At 43.8% G+C, this 24,619-nt stretch overlaps 1 protein-coding gene across 2 annotated transcripts in view; it reads left to right on the forward strand.

The window, feature by feature from the left end:
- The window catches only part of Syn1 (Syntrophin-like 1), a 215,633-nt gene that overhangs the window by 118,637 nt on the left and 72,377 nt on the right, over positions 1-24,619 (forward strand). For both annotated transcript variants that reach the window (XM_018028422.2, XM_026815431.1), the window contains exon 3: positions 9,662-9,850. In XM_018028422.2, the coding sequence (XP_017883911.1) occupies positions 9,662-9,850 (189 nt within the window). The remainder of the gene's footprint in view (positions 1-9,661; positions 9,851-24,619) is intronic.

Consider the following 24,619-nt stretch of genomic DNA (forward strand, 5'->3'; position numbering starts at 1 on the left):
AACTTCCCTGACCCTCCCTCGAATTAGTCTTTTACAGACGTTTCTCTACGTATCTGTCCTACGTGTCGTAAGATACATAATTTAGATCATGGATACATAGACCAGGTATATTGTTCCATTAATCTTTGCAATGCAATGTCAGTAGAAAATCATTTACATAAACGATGGAATCTGGATGTTGTCTTTAAAGATATAAAATACTGCTTGAGTCACGATCTCAAATCTTTGATTATCTCATCTCTGGTTCGCGCTTAAGGAAATCGGTTTGGGACCGGGAATTTTATTCGCCGGAAAGTTGAAGAAATATCGTGGCAGCGTGCGGTAATCACAAGCGGCAACCTCGGGCTTCGCCGCGGAAAAGGCAGTCCGCCCTCTCGGGAATCGACGCGAGTCAATCTTCCATCGTGCGGCGTTCCTTTCGCTTTGGTAATTTCCTGCGAACTTTTTCTTCTTATACTGGAAAGTCCCCGTTGAATCCGTATCGGGACGTGAGAGGCATTCGCCTCAGCGATTGCAACCGTTAACGTGTTTCCAGCGAAGCCAGACGCCATTTTCACGGACCGATACGGCAGCTCGTAGTCCGGAAAATATAATTAAGAAGGGAATGCTTCTTGCGAGTTACATTGACCCTTTACTTAATCGATATTCGATATCGAGGCACAAAATTGAATCAATGCTAATTTAGTGTATTGACAAGGAGAGATGGAGCGTGCGAGGAAGGAAGCAAAGGTAAAAGAGTACGAGAACCATGGAATTCTTTCATTCAGCGCGGGGGTACGGGATTTCGTAGGAATCGGTGTTCCACGCGAGAGGAAGACGGCAAAGCCGGAACGCATCGCTGGTTACGAATGCACGCATTGAATACATCAGCCTCCAAAGCGTATGTACATGAGTGGATGTCTATGCAGTTGTGCGATCAAAACTTCGGATACCTTCCTCTGTAGGTATCCGTATTTCTCTCTATCAGCCGGGGAATGGAGCGTGAATCATTCGACTATTGCTCCGCGCCCTTCATGCGCGAGCAAAAAAAAGACTTCCGGAATTATAATGAAATATGTATACCAGCTTGTTTGGCACGATTATACTCGCTGTATCAGTTTTCGTGATAGCAAACGGCGAGTAAAATATCCGACAAAGCGTTCGCAAATTCGAATTTATCAGTTTTATCCAACTGTTAAAAATTTTTTTCCTATTACATCAATCAATCTGTCCTCTGCAACGAATATTCTGACAGTAAATCAAAATTGCGTCCATGAGGAACAAAGTGCCGTGGTGTTATATTGGAAAAGTTGCTCTCTGCATCGAGAGGCCGTGTGAAAATAGCAATTAAAAAGGCAGGCGGCAAGCTGATGAAAACACGTGTTTTCTAATGAATTTCGCTAAATAATTTCGGTCGGCGCTGGGGCGCGGTGAAATTTACGAGCTTCTTTCTCATTAACACGCCCGACGGAAACTTTTGAGCGGCTTGATATGAATGAACGGCGCGGGAATGGCCGCGGCAGGTTATATGCAATAAATTGGCTTCAGCGACAAATTGCTGGTAGTCGTGGCCACGATACGCATGCTACAGAAATCTATAATATAACTCTTGCGAAACGCGTTCCACGGTTTGTCGCGTTTATTCAATTTCCTTCGACCTTTCGAGGATAGTAAGAAGATTATTTAATAGCGGAGCTGGTTTGCGAAATTCGAAGCTCTCTCTCGGTTGTGAAATTCTTCGAATTTGAAGGATATTCCGGATGCGCTTCGAATTCCCAGCAGATTCCTTCGTTTCGAGACTTTTATAGCGCTTCAAATGTTTCGAATTCGCCTGGACTTGGTTATCTTTCCTTAAGCTTTTCGAGATTCTCGGGCTCCTTGTTTTCCAATATAGATTTATGTTAAACATGAATAGAAGATATTTTCAGTTCGATCCATTGTTTCATTTTTCTTTAAAACTTTATTTTAAATATTAATTAATTAATTCTAAGTGATAAAAGATTTTATAATTTTTACTGAACTAAATGAATAAATTTAATAAGTCCTGTTTGACCAATGAATTCTATAACATGAATATTTGAAATTCGATGTTCAATGAACTGTAATAATCACCAGGTAAAAATAAGAATAACGAGTACAAGCAACAGTTCAGCGATAAATTAATGCGCGTAGCTTGAAAACGTCCTCCCGTCATTGTACAATAGAAATTCACCGTCAGCTTTGAGTCGCGAAGATTTCACGCGACTGGAGAGGTAGCGTACAAAATAGTAGCCACCCGAAAAGACAAAAGCTAGTTTCCTTAATCTTGGTTGCACCGCACCTCGAGCACAATTTCTTCGTTTCGAGGGTCCACGTCGCCCGGTTGAATCTATCCGTTTAACTGAAACTCAACCGGCAATTCTGACTCCCTCGCAATTCCGTTTCCATTAAATCGTAGCCATTGTTTCGCGCTCAAAGGGGCCGGGCCAGACGAAAAGAAGAAAAGCGAAGCGGTTAAAGTTTCATCCAAGAGTTTCCACGCTGACATTTGCATTTCGTAAAGATCCCGTTCTTTTTCCTCTGCGATTCTCCAGGTTGGTTAACTCGGGTGTTCCGTTTTCCGGTTAATTTCGTTAAATTTGCAAAAACTCGACTAACGTTTCAAACCATATCGCGGAAACCAATCGGGGAATGTCGTAACGCCGCTGGTGCGAAGCTTATCGAGGAATAAACGAGGGAAGGTACGATCGCGATGACTCGCGGAGTCGTCGAATCTTCGCAACTGTCTTTCCTCGGTGGAAAAAGTGTAACCAGGATTTGCCGGCGATTCAAAAATCTGTCTCGGTATCTACGCGTGGATCTTCTAAGAATCGTCGTCGTTCGACGAGCACGGAGCTTTACGACGGTGGAGAGGAGAGAGAAACGGCTTCTCGCCTCGTAAGGGTTCGAATCTCGTTGCGAATCGCAGGAAAGAGTTCGAAACGGGTATTGGTCCCAGGACGAGCGGCGAGATACCGCTCGCAATATCGCGTCTTTCCCGTCCTTTTATCTAAACGACCCTACACACCGACACGCGTGCACACACGCGATGCTGCCGAGCTACCACCCAAATCGCAGCTTCAGATATTTTCCGAATATCGCGGAATTGTCCTTTTTATTCCGCATTTTAATCCGACGGAAATCCGATCGAGTTTGGCTTCCACCCATATAACCAAAATACTTTTAAGAAACGAGATTTGCGTCCGTTTTATGTATTACCAACGTAATACACAATCGCCAATTTTGAATTAACTTCAACTAATAGAAAAATATTGATCTAAATACAATTATGAATGTTTTGGCTATACAGTCAGTCCCAAAAGTTTATGCACTTTAAAAACGCATTTTTTAAAAAGAAATCAGACTCATTCGTTTTTTTTTTTTTTTCGACAAAAATTCGCGAATGACCGGCGCAACCGGACAACAATTATGTTCTTTTCAACGAACCCGTGCTCTCTCCATTAATCCGATCGGAAAATTGTTGCGCGGGTAACGGCGGTGCGCTTAAAAGCTTCTCGGAAATCGAATTGCAGCGAGGTGAGGCGAGGCATGGAACAGACCGAGCGTGCCCGTTCGAGCATACCAAATAAAACGTTATTTGCATTCGATGCGGAGATGGTAGACGAGTCGCGTGCGCGTAACCATCGATACGTGACTGGATCGGCGACAGACAAAGGAACCATCCCTTAATTCGTTGCGGCTGCGTTTTGTCCGCACGCAGGCGTCATTTTTCGGTAATTCCTTTGCTAATATAGAAATAAAGTGGCTTAACACATGTGGAACATTTTTTTATTAGAACAGTCAGAAGGTTACAAATCAATTTTCACAATTGCGAGTATTATTATTATATTGTATTTCGTGTTTGCTCATCATGGCTGTAGGATCATCGCTAGTACCTCCTTGTTCTTATATATTCGTTGCTGTTTATCGTATTGACGCGTTGATCCTCAAATTTATGTCCGGTTAAAGAAAAACGTCGCCTGGCTATCACTAAGGCTTCGGTTCCAACGAAAAAGCATCCGTTTAGGGTCGTTTCGCTCGTCCTCAGAATCGGTCGGCTACCTATCATCCAACAAACCCTGAAATTTATAGGCAGTGGGTCCGAACGATCGACTTTGAACGAGAAGCACTGGAAAGAAGAAAAATGATAGGGCAGGCTCATTATGCAAAGTTGCCTGGGAATTATAAGCGTTTCGTCTATAATTGAACGGCACGGTGCGCGGAGAAGCGGCCGGGCCCACTTAAGATAACAGCGTTATCTTCGAGCTTTTTTCGTTCACGCGACACTCTCTTGTTTACGATCAATGAAACGATACCGGGGCAAATTTACATTTTAATGCCACCGCGAAGTAGGAGTGGCTCGTAAAACGGCATCGAAGCCTCTGTTGCCTTTCATACCTTTCGCCGTGCATTCATTTATTAGCAACCATAAAACATTTACTACGTATACACATACGAATTACGTCGATGCCCTTGTTCCATTTGGAACGCACGCAGTTATATTATATGGTGTAGACTTTACTGTGATTTTGCTATAAACTTATAAATTTGTTATTAATTAAACCCGTTGAATGCTACTGGAGTTTTTTTTCGATTCAATGCGAGTTAGTGCATTGTAAAATCGTGTATGGTGGCTTAATGGGCGTGATTCAATTCTGGTCTGACGTGCGGGAAACTTCCATTTAAATCGAGCGGCGCGAATCCGTGATTCGATTGAAATCAGCGACGATAAGAGCCGAGAAGAACAGACGTCAACTTTATGAATAATTGATGAAGCTCGTTAGGGTATCCACCGACGGTCCCAGGTGTTTTATTCGATGCTAACACTCGTTCATCTCGAGATGCGAGTGTCCGTGATTGAAAGGACGCACAACGGCCAGATTACTTTTATTGATTTCGTGAATTTCTCAATCGATTCTTCATCTTTTATGAAAATTCACTCGAACGGGTACATTAATCACCGTGAATTTAATAAATTCATGAAACTGTTTAACATGATAATGCGATCTGAGATCATCAAGCCTCCGTACAGATTCAAAAAGATTAGGACGCATCCAAGGCTTCGAATACATTTCTGGGCGTAGAAAATTTATATGTATATCATAGGATCACGCGAGAGCTGCGTAAAAGAATTCTCGGGGCGTCGTGGTATAAAATTCTCGAGGGATTTCAGTCGAGGCTCCAAGCATTTAAGTTTAAATCTGAGCGAGCATGGCCGGTGTAAAGGTTCGTCGAATCAGAAGGGGTAACGAACTAGGTTCGCGCGATCTCTCTCGCTATCTTATTTACTGCGTCAGATACTATCTATCTGTACGCCAAAGAGATCTCATTTCGATAAGTCGATGAGGTTCTCGCCTCGATTCTAATTCGTTGCTCTCTCGGTGATTGAATTTCGGATACACGGTGAAGGGTGTAATGTTTCTAACAAGTTTTTCGTTGCTACATACGTATCGGTGAAAGCTTTTAAACTGGAGTACCGGATCTCATAATACAATTTTCATTTACATATGAGTTGGTGATAACGCACACATTTCAGTCCTGTTATTAATACCGCTCCATTAATAAAAAATTGAAACGGACGACTTTGTACACATAATACCGGGATTCGTTCGATATTCATATCTGCTGATAGAAACAAGATCACCTGTACATTTTTCCAGGGAATGGAATAAATCGCGTTCGACAGTGCGCGCATGGTGTATGCATAAAGAAGACGAAGCTCGTAAATACGGAAACAGATACCGAAGGCGTAAAAGAATATTTTCTGTTCTCGGCTGTCTGGGAAAGTGCCGTTTACCACCTGTCGATTGCAACCCGTCGAGACCGCAGGTGGCAAACCCTTCTATTTAACATCCATACGCGTCGTTCTCCTGTCTCATTGTCGTGTTACGTTACAAACAACTTCGTTAGTTCAAAGTGCAGAGTCGATTGTACATGATGCGGTAGGGGTGACTCATTACAATTTCAGAAGTCAGTCGTTCTGTTAACCGTTGCACGGAGGTGTGTTTCTGTTGCGCGGCGTGTGTCGTCGTGATCAGTGCGTGTAGTAATTATTAACTTGGTTACGAGTAAAACAATGTTGAATATTTGAACGTGGTTAGATCACCGTGAAGGTTCTAAAGGTGAGTTTTATTTGCCGTTGCCGCTGTGCTCGATAGACAATAGTTGTGCTAAACATACCAATCGTCATAGAAAATCGTTTCGTTGGCAACAAAACAAATAAATTCTCAATATTCTCCTGGTTCGAAAGACGCTCTACGTATATTGTCCGGTTCAATAAATTCCTATCGATATTCGTAGCTCTGTCAAGACGATCCATTTTTCATCAGGCCTCGAACTTTAGAGAGGGCAGGCATCGATACAGACGGAGCACGCGATCCAGGATAAATTTCCGTGCAATTTCAATACGAGGATCTTTTCCTCTTGTGTAGGCGAAAGCCGCCTCCCCGCCTCTCCGTTTTTTTCTGTCCTCTTCCGCACACACGAGACGGGCCGAGGGTAAGACGAGCGGATGGGAGCCACGCCGGATATTAAAAATATCTTCCGTCGGCAACGGGCAGCGATCGACTTCCGGTTTATCCGTTTTACTCTATTTCCAAAGCGTCCTCCGAAGCTCGATTGGTTGCCTTCCAACCGTCCCCTTAACCCCCTTGTCGTTCTCTTCGATTTTTCTGACTCGCTTCCGCGACTCCTCACTCGTCGCTTCTGTTATGTTGCCATTATTTTCTCAATTTCATACATCTATCTAAAATCTGTAAACATCGCGGAAGACACTCAACGAAATGCCTCTGCAAATATATATGTATATATGCGAAGAGACTTGACGGAACAGTGAAGTGTACATAGAATGGCCGTGATAAACATCCATGAACTTGAAGCTGAATAATTTTATTCGTGCACGACAAACTCGCTATACATTCGACTATTTAGCCTAATTCAAACGAGGCGAAATTGATTCTATTCTCTGAGGGAAGCTAATACCTATGCTACCTTGTTGGAAATTGTTCCTGGAGAGTTGTTAAAGTAGATTATGTGTCCCGGGGATGTTGCATATTCCCGAATCCCCCGCTGCAACATTGCGAGTGTCCCTAATTTCGAAGATAAAGCCTCATCTGGCTGCACCGTTTCGCGCGTGCGAACGAACATAGTATATATAGGTTAACAAGAATTCCAAGTATCTTGAGGGTATTGGCAAGGTAGAAGCTCAAAGGTTATGTTACGAGATTCAGTTACGAATTCTCTGCTCTGTGCATTAAAACATTGACACCAAATTCCGGATTTAATTTGAATTCTCTGTTCCATCAGTTTTTATTAGACGTCTGTGTTCTCTCGCTTGGTTGCGGAGTCATCGGAGACAGAAGTTCTCCAAATGTAAACAGGAGTGTCCGTATTTTTTCCGGACCAAATTCTCTTAATTTCTTTAATGACTCTTTTTGATGTGACGTCGATACTTGATATCTACTTGTGATCAGAGTTTCTTTCCGATAAAATACTATACAATTACTTGAATTTTGCCTTTTTTAAATACTGGTCTCGATTGTACCTTGATTATAATTAATTCACGCCTTTGATGACTACAAAGAATATATTTGATTTGTTACTGCGACACGCATTGCAAGCATCGTGATGTAATCAGATTTCTAATTTTTTATCGCACAAATCCGACTACAATTGCCCTCGCGCGTTAAAAATTGCATTATTTCCGCGAATAAGAGGCTCGATTTGGACGCGAACGATCGACGACGCGGAGATCGTTCCCTTTTGTTGGCGTGGCTCGCGGAATTCACTTCACGCGCGGAAATTATCCCCGGGGGAGTCGCGGATTTCGTTATCGGCCGGCGTCGATCGGGCGAAATTGCCGGCCTCGGAGAATGGGTCTCGGATTCGACGACGCCGATCGGCCCTCGAACGCGGCCGCGATCAAAATTATAGCGCTCGACTCGCGTGCGTCGAACGCGCCCGGAAAATTGCCCAGCCCGCTTCCGCTCGGAGCTTTTGCCGCGGCCACGCGAAATTTTAGACATCCTCGCCTCGCCCTCGAAAATTTCGTGGAAATCGAAACTATGCGCTATAAAAACGTAGCTCACCAATAAAAGGAAAAAATCCAGTGTTTTTTTCTCATACGAGAAAACCGAGCGTTGCAAAACATTAATATTCTATTTCAGTGTTTTCTTGAAAAGCATCAAGTTCCACTCTGAATTTAAAAAAGACCGAGATAGTAACCGAATTAGTAGATTTAGAACTATATTACATTACGCGGTAAGGAAGACTGACGTCCAATGATCAAATTCATCCCAGCCAATATTAGCCAATGAAATTCTACGGTGACGCGAGAACGGTAATCCCAATTGGATGGAAATCGGGGAGCAAACAGTCGGTTCGCGTCTAATTATTAATAATGTGACGAGTCGTGGGACGAATGGATGGCTGTTTGCCTCTGCGAACGAGATTGGTTACTCTGTACGTGCATTACTACCTATATGGTGTCCGTCTTTTAATCGACGTACATCGTCGAAATAGCTCGCGTTCGCCGAACGAGTCGATCTCGTTCGCAAAGAATGGTCATAATTACCGGAGTTTAATGAAAGACGCGACGCATAAAGGATATGAGGAGATTCAATGCACGTAACGCAATTATCTGCGCGGGCTTATAATAAATATTGACTCGCATGTTCATTTGTTAATAAATTTACTCTGTATCGAATTTCCGTATTTGACTTTTACTTTACGCTACGCACGCGTCCGTTGTGCAAACACGCGATGTATTGCAGCAGTCAGATTTGTTTGTCGTTCATGTGTTTACAATATTTTTGCGACTGCCGATAAACAGAACGTACAATTGCGCAACAGGGATCGATTCTTCAACTGTACGAGGTTCATCGATCCTTGATTTCGGTAACGAGAACACGAAAACACGAGCGAGGCGATACTTAAATAAGGGAGGCCGGATCGATTCGATATTAAGCCGCCCTCCTCCAAAGGAGAAACGTATCCTGGTTTTACGACCGGTTTTTACGGGATCTCTGCGAATTCGCTACCGAGGGTGGAGGGGTGTCTGTTACACCCCCCAGGCTCCCATCCAGCGATCGTGTGCTACATGTTTCAGTATTTCGCGTCAGGGTTGCAGACTATTCCCGGTGCCGTTTCATCCTGTTCCCCTCCGATGGCTAGGGTGCCGCGTGCCGGTGTGTTCCTTCGAACTTTAACGAGTTCATCCTATATGTAATCGCGTCGGTGGCGCAGCGACCGTCGAAACATCAACGACAAATTGGATTTTGAAACAGTCTGTACGTGACCGCGGTACCGTATTCTCGTAGACGCTTCGACTGCGAAACTCGAGGAAGATCCAGGTTCGAATGTACGATTTACGGTGACTGGCTTTGGTCGTTCCGACTCGGACAAAATTTCGTGACTGCGCGACATAAAAATCATTGTTTCCCTAGTTTGACGTATCGCAGGTGCAATTGCTTCTGATTGTTTTCGAGTCTCCCGTGGGAGCTGCAACTTTTTTTTTGCTCCTTCGTCATCTCTACTGATCGTTCATTTTTTATAATGTATGCAGGAGAAATTGTTATAATTCGTGTAGTGAAAATAAATTGTGGAACAACGAACGCTTGACATTAAATGTATTGAGTAATAAAAGTATCTTATCGTTCTTTTTCAGTGAAATATCTGAGAGAAGTGACGCCGTACTTTAGAAAGGCCTCGATCATCCAGGAAGTGGGATGGGAGCTCCAGCGAGGGTTCCTCAGCGCGACACCACCCCCTCCGAAATCTCCACCGCGTGCGGATACGCGTTATCTGCCGCTGCAACTCTGCAGGCTCACCCGGTCTCATCCTTCTTCCGATCCGGGTAAGTCAATTTTTATGTATTACGCGTTGCGATTCCTGCCGCGAGGTAACTAGGAAAATGGTCTGCAAAACTCCGGGAACGGTATAAAACCGGCAAAGCTAATAGGAAAATGCGAGGGCGTTAATTAATGTCGACAAAGAACCTTTGTTTACCAGCCTTAACGTCAAGGCTTTTAGTTCGCTTTCGAATCGTGTCAAAGATTCTTTCACGGAATTCGTTTATTTAATTAGTCAGGTTGTACATCGTTATTTTTAATCCCTTGGAAGCTCTCGAGAAGAAAAAGTAATACAATTGTTTCGGCAGAGCTTAGGTAGGAAAAGAGAATCAGGAAATCGAAGAAGACGCACGCGAGTCGGCAAATCGAATAAACGGGACGAAATTTCTGTTGCCCCGCACGTTTAGAAGTAAACGTTTCACCGGGATTACGTGCACAAGCCTCCGCGTCGCGTCGTGTCGCGTCGGGTGGCACGGCCCACTCGAGAACTGCATGCTCAGCGACCGAGATAATGACAGCCATAACGCAATTAACCCGTTTCTGGGATTACAGTCGAACGACCTGTGCGTGCACGCCGTGCCGCGGGTTTGACAGTCAATTATCGTCTAGTCTAATGGAACGAGCCGCGAGAAAGCCTTCTCTCGAGCGATTCGCGCGTACACTTGGCCTTCACCACCTCTGTATCGCTTTGTTCATTAATCTCTTGTTTATGGATCTAAAGTTATAAACTAATATTCAAATAATAGTACCAAAAATTAATTAGGCTAATAACTTTTGATCAAGTTCCGCTGTCAAACTTGATTGTTCGCGCAGGGAATTCGTTTGACTTGTAGCTTCAAAGACGTTCGAACTGTTTCCTGTCTCTCGTATTTCGAACCGCTTCCGGAGGAACGTGACGCGAGTTTCATCCCTCGGGCTGCAAGACAATAGAGAGGTGGAACGTGTGGATATAACGGGTAAGTGGCTCCCCGTGGCTGAATGAGACCAGTTTTCATCGCGATGCCTGCTCCTTCAAGGGACACCGTAACAAAGAACGAGTTACGAAAGAGTATCGACGTCGAGTTAATGAAAGGCTAATGGCCTCTTAATTCTGTAGAGCCTCCACCCTTGGATCCCTTTGCTCGACTACCCTCGTAGCACCCACGCTCCTAGCGCTCCTTTGACCCTCTCTCAATTTTCCTCATCGGGATGCCTTCGTTTTTCCCTCATTCGTCTAGAGAAAACTCATGTTCCCACATTTTTTGTCGCGTGATTTTTATAAATCGTTCATAAAACTCGCTGTGTATAAAAACATGACGTAGCTTTCCCACCGACGTTTTCCTCGTTATTTCGCGCCTTCTCACTTTTTTACTATCAATGGGTGATCCTCAACGAGGTCCGTCACTCCCTCATCCGCGTTACACAATCTTCTTCGTTCACCCTTTCCATCACGAATTTTCATCGTTTTATTCCCAGCGCCAGTCTTCATTTTTTTTCATCGACTGAGAAAAGGGAATCGTACGTTTCCCAAGGATAAAAGACGTAGGGTTGAAAAATATTCGCACACTATTACGTTTATTTCATGTAGTCAATTTAATTCAATTGTTGAGCTACCATGAAATTCAGTACTAGTAAAGTTATATACGATCGGAAAATATTCCATTGTCGAGTAAATAAATTTGTACACGCTAAAAGTGGATGGTGGAGAAATGAAAGGTACTGGAAATCGTGGAAACACAATCCAACGTGAGAGTAAATTATTGAGCAAGCAAAATCAGCAAAAGTACTGATATTTCTCAAACGAATAACGAGTCAGTTGGATGTGTCCACGAGCATTGTCGTGTTTATCCTGTATCACTAGCCTCTAGTATGGTTGACGGAGATCTGGGAAATTGTCGGAGGGACGCGGCTAGCAAACAGCATGCGGAAGAATGTCGCTAAATTCATCCGGAGTTTGTTCGCCAAATATTCAACGTTTTTCACCCCTCCTGGCTCCGATTCCTCGTGTTTATTCGGTCCTAGAATCGTCCCCAAATGTAAGTTAAGCAAATTCGCTCTAAAAATATACATATGATGGTATGTGCAAGCATTTCAATATTCTAAATAGACAGTATTCGTGTAATAAAAACTTCGCGTAAAGGTAATAAAAATTAACTTGGATAATAAAATTCAACGCTGGGATTTTTTCGGTTCGATGGGGGGAAAGCAAACTTTGATATCGTTCCTTTACCATGGACGAAGTTCCGGTTCGAATCGACTTTTCCCGAAAGGGGTGAGGTTCGAGCGTCGCGCCGGGGGTAAGTGGAAAGAATGGTAGACGTTAATGGCGTCCCTTTTGTACGGGGGCTGGATGCATTCGAGGCGCGTCTACGCTCTCGCACGGACGCGTTAAAATTTACAGTAAATCTCGGGGTGAGACCTGGGCCGGAGACACGCGCGCGGGGCGGCGTAGGAGGAGGTGATTCCATCAGTCGTTCGAGAAAACGCGTCACGTTCGACCGGAATATCTTTTCAAGAGTTTATCCAGACGCGGCGGAGCTTTCATCCCCGGAGAAGCTTATTTACAATTTATCGTGACACGCGTAACGGTCTGACGGAAATGTAATTGTTATTACCGTAGCGGCAGTGAAAATATTATGTATGATTTTATACGTGCAGCCTCTCTGCAATCCGTTTTCCTCGTACGATAACGGTGCAGGATTTTATTAGAATTTACTCGCGGATAGTTACATTCCCTTCGTTTGCTTACTGAATATTCGTGCAGGGAACCGAACGAATTATTGCGTCCGCGTTTTACCGGGGAGCAGATAACGTTCCGTCGGTGGAAGAAAAGCGAGGGGTCGTCGGACGAGAGTAGATATATGAAGAGGCTGATCGTTGACCGAGGGCAAACACGATAGTCGGGAGAACATGTAAAAAAGGAGCGTCGGAGGGAAAGGATATCGGTTATCGTCTGCGAATTAAAACAGTCGAGTCGCGTGAACGGTACAATGAAAATTGGCTAATTGAATTAGCAACCGACTAAGGGCGAACAGACAGAAGCTTCCCGTAAACCGGAGCGTCAAGTTTTAGACGGGTTCCATTTAAAAGAAGTGCTAAAAATAAAGATCTCTCACTCAATTAAGATCACCTGTTAATTATACGAATATTGATGAATCAGGCCGAGTCTCTTGCCCATGCTGCTTGCTCTCCAACCTGCTCGTTCCATTATCCTCGAATTCGTCGAGTTGCCCCTTTCGCGAATTCCACTAGTTGAGCAAGTATTTATCAGCCGAATCTCCATTATCCATTCCGTACACCTTACGTTATAGGCATGTATAAAAGCCTGGCCTTGATTTGCGAATACTTACGCGAATTCTTGTTGATAAAAGTGAAGAATTATGTGAATACATTGAAGTATCTTTTATATCTCGAAATAATAAAGTAATTGTACTTTTTAAAAAAATGTAAAAACTCTTCTGTGTGATATGGATCGACGAATTTGTCGAGAAAGAAACTGCGAAGTTGATGCTATATCGAATTTCGTCCGATCCCTCTAATTAATGCCACCGAGTAGCACTCGAACGTGAACCGCTCTCGCGATCGAGTTGCATCCGTATCGAGCACGACGTTCTATGACACACTCTTCCCTCGTTCGAGTAGCAAATCAAACGAACCTTCACCACGCGTTGTACACGGCGTAACTTAGTTTTTTCTCGAGATCGTTGCCAATCGTCCTCGATTCGTAGAAGCGAACCATCTCTCTGTAGACACATTAAGTCGGATCGGGGGGGAGGAGGCGAGATCGGGGTGCGAGGGTCGATGTCGGAGGTTCGACTGTGCACTGGGTCGGGAGGATGCGAGAGTTAAATTAGTTTCCGGGGCAAAAGCTGGGCTGCCGCTGGGCTAACCCCGTGTATAATTCCAGAACAGCTCCATCAGGCTGGAACCCACGAAGAACCTTCCATCTAGTGCCGCCATCGTCGTGCCGCCCACTCGCCCCTATATCAAGCATCATCCCCATTCCGTCTCGTCCCGTCCCACGCCGTTCCGTACCGTTCCGTTCCATCCTTTGCGCATTCGCCTTGTGCCCAGAGTTCGCGGGGGCTGCAGTTTGCGAAGTTAATTACCGTCGGATAATTGCGCTCTATATGCCTGCCGGCCTGATTAATGAGCCAGCCGCGTGTCATTCGATCGCATGTCCTTCCTTTTGTCTTCCTTGCAGCTCGGACAAAACTATTGTCCATCCTCTATCCGAGTGATTAAATTGTGCGGGATGCATCCCGCGTTTTTGAGACACTAGAAACTTTCTGAACTCTTCTAAGTTCTTGCTTAAATACCTGTCACAATTTGAAGAAAATATTAAAAATCGTCGGTTGACCGGCTTAAGAATTCCTTTTTGTAAAGGATGCGACCGAGAGAAGAGAGTGAAAAATGGCATAGATAACGAACGTCCTGAAATCGCAAGGGCGTTATCGGTAACAAGCGGAATTGCATTGTACGTAGGTGGAAGGCCTCTAGGTGTGTGGTCTCATTACCGTCTCGGCGACTCGCGACGCGACGCAACGCGTTCGCGCGTGCACGATAGCGATGCACGCGTGCTAGTCCGACGCTTGGGACTATTATCAGGCCGTGTAGACGTTGTCCGTGTCGCCGTTACAGAGGAGGGTTCCATTATCCTCTAATATCGTTACACGGAGACCGGCACGGTTTGCACCGAGCAACGGGCACGATAATGCCCGTTACGCTAACGACAGGTATATCGTTAACGGCTATTCTTGTGCCCGCGTGCGTGACGTCTGCGTCTCGATTGTTATTTAATAACGGTCCCCCAAAGGACTTGCTCTCGTTTTGCTTCCTCCTTTGAGCTTGGACCGATATTACGTTTGGTTCAGCCATTGCACCGTTCCTTTATGCTCACACAATTTTTTACAGTTTGATCGATCAGTTTCTTTACGTCTGCAATTAGCAGGATAATTGCGCGCGATAGCAATTTAGATTGCACCCCATCAAACATATGCAACTCTTTGTTAAAAATGATGACTGCAGTGTAAAATTGGGAGAATTGTATGCATCGCGCATTACCAAAGATTATACAGCATGATTCTTTTATATTAAGATCCTAATAGAAAGAGCAATCAGGTTTTGTAAGCAACAATCGTACTTCTTACCTTTAAATTCGTTTGCAAGGATTGACACTGTTCCTTCATCGGTTTCGTATCGCTCATCTCTGATTCCTGACACATTTGCGCTCGCGGTGAGAGCTCCTAACCGGGCTAGGTACCAGTTTGCGGAAATCGGTAATATGTACCGTGCGACCAGTCGTCGTGCGACATGCTTGGACCGTTCAGATTTATTGGCGTTGGACTGTAAAATTTAACGTAGCCCGGGGATAACCGCTGTTCACGCGATCGTTACCTGTGACCGATGCGCAGTCAGGTGACGCTACGCAGTCCGTTGGCAATCTGTTATTGCTATCGGGATGTAAAGTTTACATCGATGAAACGTAATTTCGCGTGTCGGTCCGATAATCGATACAAACCTTGCGTCACGAGAACCCGCAACTCCTCTTACCCGTTCTCGATTTTCACAGCTTCATTAAGAATTCGAAAGCAAATAGACATAGAAGTGAAACATTTATTCACGCTCTATAGAAATAATTGTGAATTTATAATTCATGATTTAGCAAGCACTTTATAAAGTGATTCAAAATTGAATGTATCGCTGTATTTATAAACAGACTGTGGATTTTATTCATTCATAGAAACAATTGAATACGTAAGAGATATAAATAATGCGTTTATAAAAATATATGAAATGTCAAAAGCAGCATGGATATTTTAGATCATGGGAGAAATTTATATTTAAACCAGAATTTTGAAATTTTTGATAAACGGTTTATTTTGCATAAAAATCCATAGTCTATTTATAAAGAAAGGTTGGCAAAGGGAGTGGCAAGGGCGAACGCGTTTCGCTGCAATTTCGCCGGTCGTGCATCATTTTGCGGGTAAAAACGTTCAGTGACACTCGTCGCGCAGCCGGTCGGTCGTCAATTCTCGCCGCGGCGCGCGGCTTACTGCGAAAGTTATGAATTGCGAAACGTTACGCGGCGCGACGTGCCGTCGCGACAACTGCTTTTCGTAAATTACCGGATGAAAATATACACTGAACCGAGTCGGACCATTTCGATCGCCGACTGATAATCGAATAAAACAACGAAAATGTGGCCTCGTGAAGGATATTTACCACGTGCGCCGCTGCTACAAATTAACGTTTCACGAGAGTAACGAGCGGCAACTCGCTTGACAAACGCTGCGATTTCGTCGCCGAAATTGCAGACGATCCGTTTTTTTATCCGTGTTATTAGTAATTTGCTGTAGAAAACAATGGATGTTCGATGAATTTGATGAATGACCGATATGTGCAGAGAAAAGTCATACGAACTGTTTTTTTTTTAAATTGGCTTGATAAAAAAATTCGTTTGAAGTATTCGTTCCATTCAATATGAATTGCTGCAATTTTTAGCTTGGTTGAAAAATTTTATTTTCATATCAATTGCGCGATGACCTGATAAGAAGTTAAGCGAGGGCAAACGTCGAGGGGCCTCGAGCCTAATAACCGAAACGTTTCTCTTTGCGAAATTTATTGGAAAGTTGGCGAGTCAGTCGTCACCAGAGGAGAAGGATCTTTCGTAGAGAACAAAGTCGGTTTTCGAGCTAGCCGCTTGCTTATTCCCCGTTCTTTTGTGTTTCTTTCTGCGGCGGAACTCCATCGAGTGCTCTTCGCAGACCAAATTCGATCTTCCAAAGTTTATCGAGCCTTTCAGTCCTCCGCCTCGGCGTCTTATTTCCTCGAGACTGCAAAAATGCTACGTCTACGTATTAGCTTGGATAGATGGCTAGATGAATATCGGGAATTCGAAACTAGGTTGTTTTGTGAAATATATACGAATTCTGCGAATATTAAGGGATTCGTCTAGGGAACGACCAATACATCTGTGTTGCTTGTCTATCCGGATTGAAATAGGAGCCTCAATCTCAGGAATCGATCAATGCTCTATTCACAGTATTTTCAATGCTTTATTCAACGATTCCTCAGAATGAGGCAAATATTGGAGAATCTTTATTAGAGGGATAGACAGCTGGGAGATTATTATTCATGTGAGGATTGCAAGGTTTCATGTAGTCTTAAGCAGCAAATTGTTTCAAAAGATATATATATTTCATTTGTATCAATTGAATACATTAATATTTAATTATATAAGTGCTAGGATTGCTTTGCATAATTTATATTTATAACTTGATGATGAAACGATTTTTTTCATCCATTGAACTTGTCTTGTCCAATCAGTTTGTTCTAATAAATGATAAATTAGCGAAACCTCTCAATTTCCCAAAGACGAAACCGGATGATGTCTCGTGCCCCAGGATCGCTCCAGCTACTTCGAGCAAAGGGTGTCTTGCGGTGCAAGTGCGAAAGCGTTTCCTGCCGCATAAATTGCGGTTGGCACCACAGTTTTCGCCGGAATCCCTCGAAGGGATCGTTCTCGCGTCACCTAGCGAGTCAAGCGGCAATACCTTGATTGCGCGGATATTAATTAATCGGGATTCCCCTCTCCATTGACCCAGTTCCTGATCCAAGAGAATCGCGACGTGTTTGCTCGCAACATTATCGGTTCTCCTCCCTTTTCGTCTACACTTGTTGGCTCTGATCGTAATTAATTGTAGGATCCCAACTCCTTTGTAAATCTTTAAGTATTAGTTTTTTTAAGAGAAGCAATAATGATAGGAAAAAGTATAATAGCAGTTTTCTCGATGGTAGATTTCAGCTTCTTTAGCATATTTTTAGCTTTAGATATTGAATTGTAACATCAAGGAAATGCATGAACATTGCAAAAATGAAATAAAATGGTCGTTTAATAACTTAAGATCGTATTTAGCAGCTAGTCTAAGTGAGTTTATTTAATTAATTTGCGTGTTTCGCAAATCGAGGCTCCGTGGAATAAAACAATATTCTTTGACTGATCATTTGAATGAAGAAATGGAGATAGAAATTCACAAGTTTGTGACGGACAACGACCGAGGAAGAGCTTGGAGTCTCGCTTTTCATCTCGCGAATTTCCTCGTTAACGAAACCCTTCATCCAGCTCTGGCATTCGATGAAAAATACTTAATCAGTTCGATCGTAAATCCTGATAAAAAAGTTGCCAGAGTAAAAGAGGGTGGGAGTAGACGGAGGAACTTGGGAATTATTTTGAGCGGACGAGGCTATTAAAAGCCTTTTTAAAAGCTGCTCTAGCTGGGGAGAGGGAGAATGCGAACGTACACCCAGCTTTTTAATGAAATTTCCTCGCGGAGCTACGTTTGCACAATCGTCCTGCTCGAACCGAAGGTAGGCGAGAGGGAAAGAGAGAGACAGAGAGACAGACCCATTGTGTCCTGCAATCACGCCGCAGTTACTTAAATTCAATAATCCTTCAGGCGCAGTAGACAGTCCGCAGTCAGACAATCCGCGGCTTCTTATTAATTAGCCAACGATTTGTAGATGAAAACGTAAAAAGAAATTCTTATACTCGGTGCACATTCTTTAAAATGTTATCGTATTATCAGACTTTCATACCGCGTTCATTAGAATCTTTGCGTTATGCATACGTAAGTTTCCTAGGGACTGGATCTCGCTAGCAATAACTTAGTTCGTCGCTCGCACACGGCTAATTAAACGACCCGTATCGGCCAGTGGCTTTGCTCGACTTAATTTGAATTAGCGGTAAGTCGGTGCACGCTCGCTTAAGTTGCCGCGTTAATGAAACTGCGAAACCACTTTGCCGAGTTTATACGCGCTGGTATAAAGCCCGCCGCTCTGACACAGAGGTAGGGAGAATCGTGACGCGAACGTTACCTGCAAATTTTGGTGCCGCGCCACTTGTCCCGGTGTTCCTCCTTCTTGCTCTCATCTTCGTCTTTCCTCGGTTTGGAGCTTGTTTTCTTACGCGTCCCGGGGAATTCCTGAAGCTTTAGTCATCTCGACAGTGAAACACGACCCAAAAATCTCTATTCTTGGTTAGTTGGTTAGTAAATCAGGCTTGTGCGACAATAATTCTGTTCTCTGTATTGCCCTTTCAATTCTACCAGATTTTCATTTATGTATTTTGCTGTTCAATTGCCGTGTGCATTATTAACAATAAATACATCGCACACAGTGTTTTTATTTTCTATACATTTGATTCTTCAATGAATTCATAAAATATCTGATTAATTTGTATCACCGGTTTACGTTGTCCAAAAGCGAATTTAATGAAATTCTCTAGTGAGAATGTTGATACATCGTCAGACTATTGGGTGGCTTGTAAAGACTCTCATCAGGCGGGAGTTGTTCCTTCATCGAAGCTTCCTTACGTTCCGTGTGACGTGACCCAATGTGTTTTGGTGTACGTGGTCGGCAAGAATGCCGGCTGGCCAAGGGAATAGGTAGCGTAGTCGGGTCACGCGCGGATCTTGACAATTAGGAGCAGAAGGAAGAAGATGATGCGGTTTGGCGACGGAGCGTGGAACCGCGCGCGTGAAGACGCGGTCGAGGGGCAACGAAATTCGAATCTAGGGTCTATAGATTGCCGGAGAATGGAAGGACAGGATAGCGGCTCGTGCGCGTGATACGTGTGCGAAATTATCGATCAGGCCGAGTGTTGTTTCATTCGAGATTAATTGGCCGAGAACGTGCCGGTGCTAAAGAACAGGGTCTGGAGTAGGGAAAGAAATTCTAAAACCTTGGATTAGAAAATTGATTATTGGTTCAGTCATTAACATCGATGGATAAGATCGCGTAGTACAAAAATAAGAGAAAGTATGGAGGGTAGGGAACAACAGAAACATATTGAGCGTGTCCCGGAAATGGTGGTAGGTTTAGGTGTCCGGCACTCTAATGTCGTTCTATTGTCCGGCTGCACTCCGCCGCAGACTCGAAACCTTGTTAACTTCCCGGAAACTGTTAACAGCGGCACGTTCGACTGAGTAGCTAGCCACCAATCCTATAGTTGGAACCGAATCAGAGACTTTCCTCTAGCCACAGCTACGTCACTTCTTACAAATGGGACCAATCCGTACATATATGCGACTGGTCATTCGTTCTATTCCTGATAAAAGCTCGTCTTGTTTAATAAATATAGTTAGACATAGTGAATTTACTTTGTTCTGTATTTGTTCGACTGAAATTGTTAATAGATAAAATAATTTTTTCAACTAATATAATTTTGTTATTTCTTTTGGAAGCTAAGGCAACAGAGAACGAAGAAGAAAAAAGAGTTTCCTCGCTGGAAACGTGTCGGAGTTGATCGCGAAGTTTGTTCAAGGGTCGGGATATTTTTTCGGGGAATAGCGAAAAATATTTAGTATTTATGTTAAAATTCAGCCCCTTTGAACCGTGTCTGTATTAGTGTCTGCGTTTGTTCAACGCTTTGAGCCGGACTATGTATCTCCGCGGAGCGCTTAAATCGGCCGACAGCCGGTCGTGATAAATTTTTGTTCACTGCGGCGCGCGGCGTGGCTACAGCCGGAGGGAGAGACGATATTTAAATAGTGCCTGGTCTCGCGGGGTTAAAAATGTTGAAAACCGTGGCAGTCGCGGTGCTTTGCTACGTGATTCCCCCTTCCGTTTCCTTCTTTTATTTCCTTATTTCTTTTTCCACTTAACGCAAACTACGAAAAATGCCGAACTGCTTGTTACCTCCCACAGTATAAAATTATCGCGTTGCTCTTCTGATTTATGCGCATTATCTTGCACACTTCATATTCAACCGAATTGCTCGCATGTCAAATCGATGCTAACATAAAAGGATCTGGAATAAACTGTGTCAATGGATTAGGGTCAAATCTTGCACCGTGGAGTGAACTTGAAACAGTGAAACGCACTTTATTGAAAACCAGTCGAATGTGTGTTTCCACGCTCGACAGAGCGCGGCTGGAAAAAGAGATCGGCCTGGTTTGGAATTGATCGGTGAAAGCGTGTCGAACGTGCGAGTAAGCACCGTTATAAAGGGATCGCGAACTCGGGGGTTGCATGGGGGTGCGGCCGCATAATACGCTTAAAATACGCAGCCTGGTCGAAGGTTAGGACGGGTCGAGCCAGGTCACGGGCCACGCGAGCGCTCGCAGATTGAAATCTACTCATAGCCGGGCACCGTTTCTGCCCCCAACCCCTTCGATATAGTGCAGTCGCTGATATACAGGATATACATCGTGTATACACTCCGTACGATATTACGATTCGATGGAATCGGTGATTGGCCCGCTGGGAAATCGGCATTCAATTGTCCAGCGGACACGCCGATATGAACCTCTGGTACGCGCGTTCGTGGTCGCGTTCCAACGCAGCCCGAACGACCCTGTCGCTTTCGGAAGCCTGCAAGTTTGGCATTCGAAACCCCTCTGTCGGCCCGCGTTTCAGAGATTGTTTTAACAGCTGAAGCGAGTTCTTCGTCCACGCGTATCCATTACACGCGATAATCTTTGTGTTTGGCATGACGCAGAACCATTAAAGATGTATTGGTTATACATTTTTAATTTCTGATTTCTTTTTAAAAAATGCGTTTCTAAAGTGCATAAACTTTTAGGATTAACTGTATAGCCAATATATCCTTAAAGTGAAATGGTTCCTTAAGTTAAAGAAATAGAGTATCAGAATTGTTTCATCTTATGCAACGATTTCTGCAGTAAAAATTTCATTCAAATTGTACCCCTGAGAATTCTTATCATAGAACATCAAAACTAAAAAGCGTGTTATAATTTTGTAAGGATTAAACAAGTTCGTATCTAGATAGTATTTTGTAAATTGATATTACAAACGTCGTTGCTACTTGATAGTTTGGCCTATCGCGCGACAGGACCGTTTCCAGCAACACTTTCCTCGCTGTTTACATTGTACCTCGATGGCAGCGCGAGGGTTGTTAACACGTACGCGCGAAACGAGCCTCCGAGCGTCAAAGCGGAGAATTAAAAGCAGCCGAGTTTCGCTCTAAGCTCACCGACAGAAGAGGGTTCCACTTTTTCCCAGGCGAGCCTCGCGGTAACCTGGCTCTCTCACCTATGAGATGAAAGAGGTGAGCTTGGAGTCGGTCATCGACGTTAACTGCAGGGACGAATAGCGTTCGTCGTTGTTGAATTCATTTGTTAACGTCTAAATCTGGTCGCCGCTTATAAACGAGAAATTACGCTCTTTGTTGTTCAACGATTGGATAAAATGTATGTGGAGAATTGATATAGCTCTGAACTCGCAAAGAACGAAATTCTCATTGCCATTTTTAATATTTTGTAATCGAATTTGAATCAGAATTTCTCAGTTCAGTTCGAGAATTCACAAGACAAATGTTTCTATGGAACTTTGCCGGTTATTATCACGTACATATCTAATAAAGGGCTATTATTAGTACGGAACGAGGGTAAAAAGTGCAACGAGCGCACGACGTCTAAAAACTAATTCCATAACGGCAACCGAAATCAACATCATTTTCGTCCCTGCTGACTGTTTAAACCGCTTAACCGGTCGACTAAATCCGCTAATGTTTCAACCGGGTATATCGACGCGGTCAATTAACCATTTCACTGGCTTAACCAATTTGCCCGGTTAACCTTTTCGGTCGGCTTAACGTCTCGCCTGACCGGCTACACGTATTCGCACAGATTTTCACGACTCGCTTTTGCAAAGGAACCTCACAAATTTTGCTTCGTCCAGCCTGTTTCTGTACTAAACCCGAGTTTTTTTACCCGGGGCTCAGAGAGGTTGCACGAATCGATATTTATTCGTTGCTTCGATTAATCCGAATCGCGGATTTAATGTTGCGCGTTGCAAGCTTTGAAAAAGTTGAGTTAATCAGATATAAATTAATATATCCGATTTTTTAGATGGCCAGGTGAAACTGGAAACATTTTCCCGTTCCTTGTTAATCATTTTGTAGTTAATGATCAGCGCCCCAGAGGAGAGTAGAATTAAGTGGTTGATTATTAGGAAACAGGTTGGAATTCGAACGTTACCAGAGATGGTAGTACGCTAATTCGCTTTGACAATCACAACGACACTTCCCGCCAACTGCACCTGCCTCCGGAAACTAGTTAGTAGTTGGACAAACAATCTGGAATTACATGCGGTGCGTCCCTCTGGCTGTAACAAGTACAGAAAGAGAGACCGGTGCATGGTACGACCACCATGGGGACGGAGAACGGGGATGAGAATCGGAGAGGTCGCTGGGTACATATTTAACGAAAGCACCGGAGGGGAAAGGGTGAAATTGAAATTGTCCGCGGCGCGAAATTAAAATTACTTGCCGCGCTGCCGCGATATTATCTATTTCCCCTCTCCTACTCCTCCTCCTCCTCCATTCTGAATTTCTTGGTCTTGATTAAAAGCCGACCATCGAAACGTCATGGAAACGGTCTCGAGGAACATTAACGATTGCGATGCTAAGCGACTGATAGAAGCTGGAACTAATATGCACCGAGCCAGCTGTGTATTAACGATTTAAGCGACTGTATTTTTACTGATATCGCCCGGTTGTTCAGAGGTAATTAGAGTGGGTTTTAATTGCGTTCGGGGTAGGAGAAAAGAATAGACTAATGTCTTATTTAATCGTCGTTCGCACGCAACAGGATATTTTCACCCGTTGGACTCACGCATTTAATTGAAAGATTCCAGTAAAATCATATACCTGCAACCATGTAATAAATCATATAATTATTTATTAAAATATCAGAAATTCTCATTTGTTAATTCGTACTCTTCGCAAGCGTCTGACTTCGTTGCACGTTTTATATGTCTTAAGACTTATGAGCGGGCGGCAGGAATTCTAGGTGTTAATTAAAGGTTGAGAAAAGGGCGTGGAAACGATGCGACGAAACAACCGTAGGTATATATAAAGGGAAACGGATAATGAAAGGAGCAGGGTGTCGCATCGCAGGGGAAATAAAACCGAAGGAGAATACGTGGTACGGGTCGTCGAGTAATCCGGGCCGGACACAAGTAGAAACAGTTGGAGTTGCGGTACGGTGAAGTTGGTGCGAATTCGAGGGTCGTCGCGTATGCTTTTACCGCGGCGTAGAAAAGTTCGAACGGCCGTAACACCGGAATGGATCGTAGAAAACCGAGAGAGGGCAAGTAGGGTTGGAGACACGGGGAGGAGAATCACGGCCCACCTCTTCACCTTTCACCCGGAACCGCAAAAAGTTGCTACACGGCGCAATTTCGGTCGTGCTATTCCACGGGCAACATCGCCTCTCGTTTCACTTTTCTATGCGGATAGAAATACATGAAACAATCCATTTTGCCTTAAAGATTATGGGACTGGAAGTTCCCTGTCGGAGGATAGCTATTGGATATCAAAGAATCGTGAGACGTGATTGGCATGCACGAATTATAGTTTGTAATAAGCATCTTCTACGAATGTGAGCTTTCATTTTAATTTTTGTTCACATGAAATTTTTCATTGCAACCTATATCGGTTCATTGACGTTGATCTTATTCCCGTAACGAACCAGATAAAACTGGAAACTGTTGGGGGTCGATAGTTAGTCTAACTTCGTAGGAGGAAATTGTAGTCTCTTTTTTTACGAGTTTAATACGATATGACTTGAGCAAACTGAAATCGTCCGGTTTGCAATTCCAATTCTCGACCGTGGTGCACCGGCACAGAAGAGAGAAGCGGGAGGTACGACCATTTACCATCGCACGCGGTGTTTCGCGTTTAATTTCCGTCCTTTTTCTTCCTTTTACGAGGGCAGTCTCGATTCACCCTATTCATCTCTAGGCCTTGAGTTACCGTAGGAGCGCGTTAA

Source organism: Ceratina calcarata, unplaced genomic scaffold (assembly GCF_001652005.2).
Source record: "Ceratina calcarata isolate Rehan_Ccalc_2016 unplaced genomic scaffold, ASM165200v1 scaffold449.2, whole genome shotgun sequence".
NCBI classification, from domain to species: Eukaryota; Metazoa; Arthropoda; class Insecta; order Hymenoptera; family Apidae; genus Ceratina; species Ceratina calcarata.